Here is a 13,317-nt window from a genome sequence, read left to right as displayed (position 1 = left end):
ACACAACTGTATATATTTTTCTTTCTTTTGTTTTTTTGAGACGGAGTTTTCGCTCTTTGTTGCCCAGGCTGGAGTGCAATGGTGCAATCTCGGCTCAGCGCAACCTCCGCCTCCTGGGTTCAAGTGATTCTCCTGCCTCAGCCTCCCGAGTAGCTGGGATTACAGGCATGTGCCACCATGCCCAGCTAATTTTGTATTTTTAGTAGAGATAGGGTTTCTCCATGTTGGTCAGGCTGGTATTGAACTCCCGACCTCAGGTGATCCACCTGCCTCAGCCTCCCAAAGTGCTGGGATTACAGGCATGTGCCACCACGCCCGGCTAATTTTGTATTTTTAGTAGAGACGGGGTTTCTCCATGTTGCTCACGCTGGTCTCGAACTCCTGACCTCAGGTGATCCACTCGCCTCAGCCTCCCAAAGCGCTGGGATTACAGGTGTGAGCCACCGCACCTGGCCCAACTGTACATATTTTTCAAAACTCATCAGATACATTTTATTTTATATCTCAATAAACCTAATGAAACTTACTACATTAACAAAATGAAAGAGAAAAAAACATGATCTTAATAGAGATAGGAAAAAGCATTTGATGAAATTCAATGTATGAAAAAACTCAGAAAACTTAGGAAAATTATTTCCTTAACCTAAAAAATATTTCTATGAAAAGCCTATAACTATCCTCATATATAATGAAGGAATACTGAACATTTTCCTGTTTTGTTCAGAAATAAGACACAGATGTCGACTACCACTACTACTTACAACCTACATAGCAATGAAGGTCTAGAATATGCAATAAGAAAAATTACATGTCCATTTTAAAAGCATTTGCCAAAGTGAGGCTGGACGCAGTGGCTCACACCTATAATTTCAGCCCCTTGGGAGCCCAAGGCAGGTGGATCACCTGAGGTCACGAGTTCAAGACCAGCCTGGCCAACATGGTGAAACCTCGTCTCTACTGAAAATGCAAATTAGCCGGGCATGGTGGTGTGTCCCTGTAATCCCAATTACTCACGAGGCTGAGACTGGAGAATCACTTGAACCCAGAAGACGGAGGTTGCAGTGAGCCGAGATCACACCACTGCACTCAAGCCTGGGCGACGGAGCAAGATTCACACACACACACAAAAAAACCATTTGCTAAATCAAATAAAGAAGTCTTTAGTCATGTGTCTGTGTTATGTTTCACAATAAAAAATTTAGTATTTCAAAAGAATTTTAAGGATGCCCAAACTTATAAGCTAGCATTTCCACCCAACGAAAAAGAAGTACACATGTTCAGCAAAAAATCTATAGAATGTTTACAGCAGCACCACTCATAGTAGCCCACAACTGAAAAGTATCCAAATGCTCATCAAGAATTGAATGGGGCCAGGTGCAGTGGTTTGCACCTGTGACCCAGCACTTTGGGAAGCCAAGGCGGGCAGATCATTTGAGGTCAGGAGTTCAAGACCAGCCTGACCAACATGGTGAAACCCTGTCTCTACTAAAAAAAAAAAAAACAAAAAAAACAAAAATTAGCCGGCCATGGTGGCATGTGCCTGTAGTCCCAGCTACTTGGGAAGCTGAGGCAGGAGAATAGCTTGAACCCAGGAGGAAGCGGTTGCAGTGAGCCGAGATTGCACCATTGCACTCCAGCCTGGGTGACGAGAGCAAAACTCCACATCAAAAAAAAAAAAAAAAAAAAAACGCTAGGCACGGTGGCTCATGCCTGTAATCCCAGCACTTTGGGAGGCTGAGGCAGGCGGATCATGAGGTCAGGACTTCGAGACCAGCCAGACCAACATGATGAAACCCCATCTCTACCAAAAATACAAAAATTAGCAGAGGAGTGGTGGAGCGCACCTGTAATCCCAGCTACTCAGGAGGCTGAGGCAGGAGAATCACCTGAACCTGGGAAGCGGAGGTTGCAGTGAGCCGAGATCACACCATTGCACTCCAGCCTGGGCGACAGAGTGAGACTCTGGTTCAAAAAATAGACTCTGTCGCAAAAAAAAAAAAAAAAAAAAAAAAAAAAGAAGAAGAAGAATTGAATGGGTAACAATGGGCACAAGGAAGCAAAAAGAAAAAACAAAGAGTTGAATGGATAAAGAAAACGTAAAGCAAACCAGGTGAGGAGGCTCATGCCTGTAATCCCAGCACTTTGAGAGATCAAGGAGGGACTGCTCGAGCCCAGAAATACAAAACCAGCCTGGGCAACATAGTGAAAACTGTCTCTAAAAAATAATAATAATAAAATAAAAATGAAAATTAGCCAGGCATTGTGGCGTGCACCTAGAGTCCGAGTTGCTGGGGAGGCTGAAGTGGGAAGATCACTTGAACCTAGGAGTTCAAGTTGCAGTGAGCTATGATCATGGCACTGAACTTCCAGCCTGGGTGACAGAGCAGTACCTATCTCTAAAAAAAAAAATTAAAGAAAAGAAAACATACATAAACTATTCAAACAACAGAATGATATACAGCAATAAAAATGAACAATCTACAAGTACATCCAAGAATATGGATGAATTTCATAAAACAATGTTGAGGCCAGGCACGGTGGCTCATGCCTGTAATCCTAGCACGTTGGGAGGCCGAGGCGGGCAGATCACCTGAGGTCAGGAGATCGAGACCAGCCTGGCCAACATGGTGAAAGCCCGTCTCTACTAAAAATAAAAAAACTAGCCCTGCATGGTGGCCGTGCCAGTAATCCCAGCTACCCAGGAGGCTGAGGCAGAAGAATCGCTGGAACCCGGAAGGCGGACACTGCAGTGAGCCGAGATAGCGCTGCTGCACTCCAGTCTGGGTGACAGAGCAAGACTCTGTCTCAAAAAAAAAAAAATTTGAGAGAATAAACGCAGTCACAATGCCAGGCACGGTGGCTCACACCTGTCATCCCAACACTTTGGGAGGCTGAGGCAAGAGGATCAATTGAGCACAGCAGTTTGAGACCAGCCTGGGCAATATAGTGGGGCTCCGTCTCTACAAAAAAAATTTAAAAATTAGCTGGCTGGGCCGGGTGCGGTGGCTCATGCCTGTAATCCCAGCACTTTGGAAAGCCAAGGCAGGCAGATCACCTGAGGTCAGGAGTTCAAGACCAGCCTGGCCAACACGGTGAAACCCCGTCTCTACAAAAAATACAAAAATTAGCTGGGCATGATGGCAGGTGCCTGTAATCCCAGCTACTAGGGATGCTGAGGCGGGAGAATCGCTTGAACCTGGGAGGCAGAGGTTGCAGTGACCTGAGATCAAGCCATTGCATTCCAGCAGCCTGGGCAACAAAGCAAGACTGTGTCTCAAAAAAAAAAGAAAAAAAAATTAGCTGGCTGTGACGGCACGCGCTTATAGTCCCAGCTACTTAGGGCTGAGACAAAAAGATCACTTTAACCCAGGAGGTCAAGGCCACAGTGAGCCGTGATGGCACCACTACACTCCAGTCTGAGTGACAGAGTGAGACCCTGTCTTTAAAAAAAAAAAAAAGGCAGTTATAAAATGTACACACATGATTCCATTCAAATAAAAGACAAAAAAACAGAACAACTGGCTAGGCGCAGTGGCTCACACCTGTAATCCCAGCACTTTGTGAAGCCAAGGTGGGTGGATCACCTGAAGTCAGGAGTTCGAGACCAGCCTGGCCAACATAGCAAAACCCTGTCTCTACTAAAAATACAAAAATTAAGCCGGGTGTGGTGGCAGGCACCTGTAATCCCAGCTACTCCGGAGGCTGAGGCAGAAGAATCGCTTGAACCCAGGAGGCAGCGGTTGCCGTGAGCTGAGATCACGCCCCTGTACTTCAGCCTGGGCGACAAGAACAAAACTCCGTCTCAAAAAAAAAAAAAAAAAAAAAAAAATTGAACCAATATATGATGCTAGACATCAGGATAGTGGTTAACCTATGGGTAGAGGGTAATTGAAAGGGAAGACAAGATGGACTTCTGGGTATTGATAACATTCTCTATCTTGATCTGGGTCCTGCTTACAAGGGTGTATTAAATTTGTAAAAATATAGTGAATTCAGGATATCTTAGGACATGTGCAGTTTTCTACATATTATACTTCAATAAACAGGTTTCATTTAATTAAAAAGAAAAAGAAAGCCTACCCATTGGAATGAAGAGTCCACCATCTTCTATCTCTTCCTCAGGTTGGTGAAACAGAGTCCTGAGTGGCTTTTCTTGAGGAGAGGCACAAACATCTGGCTGGGTTGATTTCCTGGGCTGGCTTACTGGTTTTGCAGATTGGCTGCCTGATGGCAGTGAAGGTATTTCCCCTTCAGAATTCATTTGAGGTTTCCCTGGAAGAATCACAAATATTGCTCCACACTTTGACCATTCTCAATCATACTCTGTTGTAGAATTCAGCATCTTATTATAGTGTTTTTAGGTAGACAACTTCATGAATTAAGCATATACTATATAGGAATTTTCCTCTCTTAAATCAAAGCTCAGATCCAATTTACTCATCTGTAAACTCAGAGAGTTAAACGAGGTAATTGCTGAGGTCTTTTTATTTCTAATATGCTTTCAGTTTTGCATTTTTTCCTATGAAAAATCAGACTTGTAAAGGAAATTCCTGATGACATTTTATATAGATGACCATTAACACCATATTTCATCAACTATAAATATAATCATAAAATGCCCTGACTTTGTAAATCAATTTGGCAGAGCAGAAGAGTAACTGTCACCATAAAATTGTAAATATATGGTTCTACAGTTCATTAGACAACTTTCTCACCTCAACACTTCATAAACACTCCCTTTGTGAGGGGAGTAGGTGAGGCTAGCATTAAAAAGACAGAGAAAAAAGGGGTGATGGTGCATGCTTGTAGTCCTAGTTACTTGGGGGGGCTGAGCTGGGAGGATGGCTTGAGGCCAGGATTTTGAGGTTACAGGGAGATACGATTTCACCACTGCACTTCAGACTGGACAACGCAGCAAGACCCCGTCACGCAAAAAAAAAAAAAAAAAAAAAAAAGCCAGGTGCTTATAGTCATGAGGTGGCTCATGACTATAATCCCAGCACTTTGGGAGGCTGAGGCAGGAGGATCACTTGAACCCAGGAGTTTGAGACCAGTCTGAGCAACATATCGAGGCTTTGTCTCTACTAAAAATAAAAATAAAAAATTAGGCTAGGCCAGGTGGCTCACACCTGTAATCCCATTACTTTGGGAGGCCAGGGCAGGAAGATCGCTTGAGCCAGGATCCAGGAGTTCGGGACCAGTCTGAGCAACATTTGGAGATACCTTGTCTCTACAAAAATATAGAGCTCTAAAATTAGCTGGGTGTGTTGGTACACACCTGTGGTCCCAGCTACTTAGGAGGGTGTGGTGGGAGAATCACTTGAACCCTGGAGTTCAAGGCTGCAGTGAGCTGTGATCATGCCATTGCACTCCAGCCTGGGTGTCAGAGCAAGACACTGTCACACACACACACACACACGCAAAGAAATATTCATGTAGTATTAAAAGTAGGCTGGGCGCAGTGGCTCACATCTGTAATCTCAGCACTATGGAAGGCTGAGGCAGGCAGATCACTTGAGGTCAGGAGTTGGAGACCAGCCTGGCCAACATGATGAAACCTCGGCTGTAAAAAAAAAAAAACAAAAATAAGCCAGGCATGGTGGCAGGCACCTGTAATCCCAGTTACTTGGGAGGCTGAGGCAGGAGAATCGCTTGAACCTGGGAGGCAGAGGTTGCAGTGAGCCAAGATAGTAGTGCCACTTCACTCCAGCCAGGGCAACAGAGCGAAACTCCATCTCAAACAAAACAAACAAACAAACCAAAAAAGAATGCTGGGCACAGTGGCTCACGCCTGTAATCTCAGCACTTTGGGAGGCTGAGATGGGTGGATCACTTGAGGTCAGGAGTTTGAGACCAGCTTGGCCAACACGGCAAAACCCCGTCTCTACTAAAAATACAAAAAATTAGCCAGGCATGGTGGCGGGCACCTGTAATCTCAGCTACTTAGGATGCTGAGGTAGGAGAACTGCTTGAACCCAGGAGGCGGAGGTTGCAGTGTGCCGAGATCGCGCCACTGAACTCCAGCCTGGGCGACAGAGAGAGACTCTGTCTCAAAAAAAAAAAAAAAAAAAAAAGGGTAAACATCAGAAATCAGGCTATCAAGGAAATAGCTTGCATATATACAGAAATTCCCTGGACTACACACAAAAAATTATTTAACAGTTACCTGGGAAGAGGACTTGGGGAGCAAGAGTACAAAGTGAAAGGATGCCTAAATTTTCACTGTGTACTTTTTATATTTCTGAATTTTTCCCCTAGTTTGTGTATTACTTAGTTGAACATTTTCTTTCAAAACACATGGCCAGTCTTTATACTTGGGTCTCACTCTGTCGCCTAGCCTGGAGTGCAGTAGCATTGTTATAGCTTACTTCCATCACACCATCCAGCTAAATCTTCTGCTTTAATGGTGTTTATTCTAATAGAATTTTACTTGTTCTTCTGAATTTGACTTACATACCCTAATTTCCACTTATGCTTCTTCTTTCTTTGCCTCCTAAAAGTGAGTAGCATGATTTTAGCTTATAATTAGTTGATTTGTACTGTTCTCAGCTAATTTTGATGTTATGATCAGCCAGGCATGGTGGTTCACACCTGTAGTCCTAGCACTTTGGGAGGCCAAGGTGGGCGGACTGCCTGAGCTCAGGAGTTCGAGACCATGCTGGGTAACATGGTAAAACCTCGTCTCTACTAAAATCCAAAAAATTAGCCAGGCGTGGTGGCAGGTGCCTGTAATCCCAGCTATTCAACAGGCACGAGAATCACCTGAACCGGGGAGGCAGAGGTTGCAGTGAGCCAAGGTTGCAGTGAGCCAAGGTTGCACCACTGCATTCCAGCCTGGGTGACAGAGCGAGGCACTGTCTCCAAAAAATAAACAATATAAATTAAAAAATAATAATTTTGATGTTATCAACATACAGTTCTCAGGCTGGCAGTACATAAGTTACAGATATGCTCTGAATAAGGTTTTGCTTTCTCTATTTCTCTTATTCTGCTCAGCTTCTCTTTCTGAGGTCTTTTAGCATCCAGCATATCTATAAAGGAAGGTGGGGTCCTAAAGGGCTCTAGGAAGGGGAAATAAATTGAAAAGCATTGTGGAGTCAGAGGGAAAAAAAGGTTGTAGAAAAAAGGAACATTTCCTCTAGAGTATGAAAAATGATTTTGTGGTGCAGCTGATAATGTGCTTGCAGGGACAGTTTTTTTGTTTTTTTGTTTTCCAGACAGAGTCTCGCTCTGTGGGCCAGGCTGGAGTACGGTGGCATGATCTCAGCTCACTGCAACCTCCGTATCCTAGGCTCAAGCAATTCTCCTGCCTCAGCCTTCCGAGTAGCTGGGATTACAGGCGTGTGTCACCACGCCCAGCTAATTTTTTATTTTTAGTAGAGATGGGGTTTTACTATGTTGGCCAGGCTGGTCTCTAACTCCTGACCTCAGGTAATCTGTCCCTCTAGGCCTCCCAAAGTGCTGGAATTACAGGCATGAGCCACCGCACCCAGCCCTGCAGGGACAGTTTTAAAAAGTAGTTCCAATTTTTTTTTTTTTCTTGAGACGGAGTTCCATTCTTGTTGCCTAAGCTGGAGTGCAATGGCACGATCTCAGCTCACCACAACCTCCGCCTCCCGGGTTCAAGAGATTCTCCTGGCTCAGCCTCCCGAGTGGCTGGGATTATAGGCATGCACCACCACGCCCAGCTAATTTTGTATTTTTAGTAGAGATGGGGTTTCTCCATGTTGGTCAGGCTGGTCTCGAACTCCTGACCTCAGGTGATCCGCCCACCTCCGCCTCCCAAAGTGCTGGGATTACAGGCACGAGCCACTGCACTTGGCCAAGTAGTTCCAATTTTTTTGTTGTTGCTGAGACAGGGTCTCGCTCTGTCCCCTAGGCTGAAGTGCAGTGGTACCATCTCAGCTCACTGCGGCCTCAACCTCCTGGGCTCGAGTGATCCTTCCACCTCAGCATCCCAAGTAGCTGAGACTACAGGTTCCTGCCACCATGCCCAGCTAATTTTATTTTATTTTTGTAGAGATGGGGTCTCACTATGTTGCCAAGTCTGGTCTTGAACTCCTGGCCTTAAGCAATCCTCTCACCTCAGCCTCCCAATGTACAGGGATAGGTGTGAACCACCATGCCTGACCCCAAATATTTTTTAAGTAGTAAAAATGTCAGTGGAAGAGGCTCTGCCTACGAAAGTGAATCTCTGTGTTTTGAAGGGCAATACTTGCTTAGATTTAAAAGTTCTGGTATGCTTGTTTAAAAAGTAATTTGTGGGCTGGGCATGGTGGCTCATGGCTGTAATCCCAGCACTTTGGGAGGCTGAGGTGGACAGGTCACTTGAGCTCAGGAGTTTGATACCAGCCTGGTTAATGTGGTGAAACACTATCTCAACAAAAAATACAAAAATTAGCCAGGCATGGTGGTGCACACCTGTAGTACCAGCTACTTGGGAGGCTAAGGTGGGAGAATCACCTGAGCCTAGGAGGTCAAGGCAGCAGTGAGCCGTAATTGCACTGCTGTACTCCAGCCTAGGTAACACGGTGGGACCCTGTCTAAAAAAAAGTTATGTGTGGCTTCATGCCTGTAATTCCAGCGTTTTGGGAGGCCAAGGCAGAAGGATTACTTGAAGCCAAGAGTTAGAGGTTGTAGTGAGCCATTATTGTGCTACTGCACTCTAGCCTGGGCTACAGAGTAAGACTCTGTCTCTTTAAAAATAAATAAATAAATAAATAAATAAAAAGTTATTTCTAGTTGAGCCCAGTGGCTCATACCTGTAAGCCCAGCACTTTAGAAGGCTGAGGCAGCAGGATCATTTAAGGCCAGGAATTGTAGGTTGCAGTGAATTATGAGACCTCACCTGTTAAACAAACAAACAAACAAAAAACATTTCTATGCTGGGCAACTTATAGAGACCTTGTGTCTGCAAAAAGTCAAAAAAAAAAAAAAAAAAAAGCTGGGTGTGGTGGTGCAGGTCTGTAGTCCCAGCTTTTTTTAGCTGGATGATGTGGCTCCTGCCTATAGTGCCAGTTACTTGGTAGGATCAGTTCAGCCCAGGAGTTAGAAGCTGCAGTGAGCTATGATCGTACCACTGGACTATCGCCTGGATGACAGGGTGAGACCTCATCTCTTAAAAATAAATAAATAAATAAAAGGTTTAAACACTAACACCTGCAGTCAAGAAACATGATTTAGGCTGGACAATGCAAACCCAGGAGGCGGAGCTTGCAGTGAGCCGAAATCACACCACTGCACTCCAGCCTATAATCCCAACACTTTGGAAGGCCGAGGTGGGTGGATCACTTGAGATCAGGAGTTCAAGACCAGCCTGGCCAACATGGCGAAACCCTATCTCTACTAAAAATACAAAAATTAGCCAGGCGCAGTGGCACATGCCTGTAATCCCAGCTACTCGGGAGGCTGAGGCAAGAGAATCACCTGAGCCCGGGAGGTGGAGGTTGCAGTGAGCTAAGATCACGCCACTACACTCCAACCTGGGCAACAAAGCGAGACTCCGTCTCAAAAAAAAAAAAGAAAAAAGAAAGAAAGAAAAAAAAAGAAAAAAGAAACATGATTTAACAATGTATTGCCCGGCAAGGTGCGCCTGGCGCAGTGGCTCACACCGTAATCCCAGCACTTTGGGAGGCTGAGGCAGGTGGATCACAAGGTCAGGAGTTCAAGACCAGCCTGACCAACATGGGGAAACCCCACCTCTACTGAAAATACAAAAATTAGCCAGGTGTGGTGGCAGGCGCCTGTAATCCCAGCTACTCGGTTGGCTGAGGCAGGAGAATTGCTTGAACCCAGGAAGTGGAGGTTGCGGTGAGCCGAGATCATGCCACTGCACTCCAGCCTGGGTGACAGAGCGAGACTCTGTCTCAAAAACAAACAAACAAACAAACAATAACAACAACAAAAAGGTATCAATTGTAACAAAATGTCAATACTTGAAAATAATCCAACTATCTTTCTATGTATTTTCATTTTTTCTACAGTGTATATGATGCTGCTGCTTTCATAATCAGAAAACTAAAATGTTACTTAAAAGAAAGTAAAACAACAAAAACACGTACTAAACAGCAGGGCTACGGGTGATTTTTATTTTCTCCTTTAAAGTTTTCAATATTTTCCAAAGTAGATATATGTGAATTGTCAATCTTTCTTTCTTCCTCTGTTTTGTGTTACATTATCTGATTGGCAAAAAAAAAAGTTACTTGAAGAAAAATTCTGGAGAGACACTCATAGTGTACTTTTATTGCTATTACTTGTATATACAACTAATTAAAGTGCAAAGTAGTATAATCAATTTTCAATTCTCCAGATTAATGAAGGGGAGTGATATCACAGATAATACTAAACAATAAATGTTTATTTAAATCCGGATATCTGTAAACTGATTTTTAAAATCTCTTAATTACACTTATCAATAACTGAGTGACTATGAACCCATAGTTATTTATCCATTCCTTCTCTAGCATTTTAATCTTATAATTTCCTCCAGTTCCTTCTGACAACTTATCTTGAAAAAATATGCAATAATCTCGCTGCCTTCTCTAGCTATTTCTCACCCATTCTCCCACTGCAAAAAAAGGAAGGAAGGCCAGGCATGGTGGCTCACACCTGTAATCCCAGCATTTTGGGAGGCCAAGGCAGGCAGATCACAAGGTCAGGAGATCGAGACCATCCTGGCTACGGGGAAACCCCATCTCTACTAAAAATACAAAAAATTAGCCAGGCATGATGGCGGGTGCCTGTAGTCCCAGCTACTCGGGAGGCTGAGGCAGAAGAATGGCGTGAACCCGGGAGGTGGAGCTTGCAGTGAGCTGAGATCACGCCACTGCACTCCAGCCTGGCCAACAAAGCGAGACTCTGTCTCCAAAAAAAAAAAAAAAAAAAAAAAAAAGGGAAGGAAGGGGAGGGGAGGTGAGGGAAGGGGATAAGAGGGAAGAGGAGAGTGGGGAGGAGAGGGGAGGAGAGGAGGAGGGGAGGAAGGGAGGAGGGGAGGAGGGGGATGGGGGAGAGGAAAGAAAGAAAAATCTCTGGGGTTTCATTCCTCCTCCTTTTTCTTTTTTTTACAGACAAGGTCTTGCTCTGTCACCCAGGTTGCAATGCAGTGGTGCGATCAGAGCTCACTGCAACCTTGAACTCCTGGGCTCAAGCTATCCCCCTAGCTACTCCTGAGTAGCTAGGACTACAGGGATGCACTACCACACTTGGCTAACTTTTAAAAGTTTTCTGTAGAGATGGAACCTAGCTATCTTGCCCAGGCTGTTCTTGAACTCCTGGCCACAAGATCCTCACACCTTGGCCTTCCAAAGTGTTGGGATTACAGGTGTGAGCCACTGTTCCCAGCCCCATTCCTTCCTCTTTAACTGCTTCATATAATGTCCTTTCCCCAACAAACTCCTGAATCTACTCTCCAAGATCATCAATCTTCAAATGTAACCTTTTTCTCAGGTATTATCCTTATCCCTCCTTTGCTACTAAATTTTAAATTTACATTTTAAAGTACCTTGTTCTTAAAGCTCTCCTTCCTCTTTTCAATTTTACTATTACTTCTCCAGTTGTTCCTTCTCTGTTATCTTCTTCCTCAAGGCAAGGTTGTCTTCAATCCACTGCTCTTCCCCCTCCATGTCTGTTTCCATGGAGAAGAACCATGACTAACACTGAACATTTCTAGTCCTTGCTTCTTACTAAACTTCAATCTCAGATTTCTATTTTTGCTTGCTGGCCCTATTGTCACCTCACATTCCATTTGAGGTAGGAGATCAGCAGGACTTGTTTTCCAAGCACTGTTCGAAAGACCCCGCTGAACAAAACAGGAGCTGATCAAAGAAACTGGCCAAAACCAGCTAAAAGCAAGATGGTGATGAAAGCCACCTCCTGTTGCCCTCCTTTTAACTGCATGCTAAAAGAACCTCCTATCAGCACCATGACAGTTTACAAATGCCATGGCAACCCCCAGATGTTACCTTATGTGGTTTAAAAGGGGAGGGACTCTCAGTTCCGGGAAGTCCTCGCCCCTTTTCCAGAAAATCCATTAAAAAGCCGCCCCTTATTTTAGCATATAATCAAAGTATAGCCATATATATATGGCTATACAGGTCTCATGCTTTTGAGGGTCACTGTTGGCCACCCCCTAGGTGCTCTGGGATTTTCGTCATTTGGTATGGGGACCCTCATGGGCTGATGCCTGGATACTCTGGGTATTTTGGCATTTGGCACCGTTTCATTTTTTTTCCATGTTGTCTTTGTATACATACAGCTAGCCAGCAATCCACAGGTCTGCTGCTGCTGCTGCTTCTCTTACAGAGCAGCCATTTCCCTTCCTCTGTTGCTCTAATAAACTTACTTTCAATTCACTGTTGGCCCATTCATGATTCCTTCCAGTGCAAAGCCAAGAATGCTCCTGGGCTGAGCCCCAATTTGGGGTTCACCTGCGTCATTCCTTGGTGACCATGAAGAGACCAATAATAAGCCAAAAGGAACTGAGGGAGACCTTTAGCCAGACCCTAAATTAAGACTGATTGGGTTGAGCACCGTGGCTCACGCCTGTAATCCTAGCACTTTGGGAGGCCAAGGCAGGTGGATTGCCTGAGCTCAGGAGTTCGATACTAGCCTGGGCAACAGAGCAAAACCCCGGCTCTACTAAAAATACAAAAAATTAGCCAGCCATGGTGGTGCACGCCTGTAGTCCCAGGTACTTGGGAGGCTGAGGCATGAGAATTGCTTGAACCCAAAGACTGACTGGCACCATTTGGCCTCCACGAAAAGATGAGTGTCCTCTTTGTTCCCCCTCAATGTGTGTTTTGTTTTCGTTTTTTTTTTTTTTTTGAGACGACATCTTGCTCTGTCACCCAGGGTGGAGTGCAGTGGCACAATCTCGGCTCACTGCAACCTCGCCTCCCGGGTTCAAGCGATTCTCCTGCTTTCAGCCTCCCGAGTAGCTGGGATGACAGGTGCCTGCCACCACACCCAGCTAATTTTTGTATTTTTAGTAGAGACAGGGTTTCACCACATTGGCCAGGTTGGTCTTGAACTCCTGACCTCGTGATCCCCCCGCCTCGGCCTCCCAGACTGCTGGGATTATAGGCGTGAGCCACCACACCTGGCCGATGTGGTGTTCTTTAACTCATTTACTTTCTCTTTCACTCTCCTCTCTCCCTTTACCTTTTCAAATCAATCAGGAAATGGGGAATAGTGTCTCTGGGCTGTTAGTCAGTTCGTTGTCCCCCATCATCTGGGTGCCCCAGACAGAAGCACACCTGGACATCCACGTCCTTTGCAATTTACTTTGTCACCTTCTCTCTCAGACCTTCTCTCTTTAGC

The 13,317-nt window shown here is 44.9% G+C and overlaps 1 protein-coding gene across 8 annotated transcripts in view; it reads right to left on the bottom strand.

Moving 5' to 3' along the window:
• The window catches only part of GON4L (gon-4 like), a 110,488-nt gene that overhangs the window by 73,342 nt on the left and 23,829 nt on the right, over positions 1-13,317 (bottom strand). For all 8 annotated transcript variants that reach the window (XM_054672179.2, XM_063812306.1, XM_054672201.2 and 5 more), the window contains one exon: positions 4,081-4,272. In XM_054672179.2, coding sequence (XP_054528154.2) covers positions 4,081-4,272 — 192 coding nt within the window. The remainder of the gene's footprint in view (positions 1-4,080; positions 4,273-13,317) is intronic.

Source organism: Pan troglodytes, chromosome 1 (assembly GCF_028858775.2).
Source record: "Pan troglodytes isolate AG18354 chromosome 1, NHGRI_mPanTro3-v2.0_pri, whole genome shotgun sequence".
NCBI classification, from domain to species: Eukaryota; Metazoa; Chordata; class Mammalia; order Primates; family Hominidae; genus Pan; species Pan troglodytes.
The sequence above is the reverse complement of the archived record's forward strand: the minus strand, read 5'-3'. Positions and strand labels throughout refer to the sequence as shown.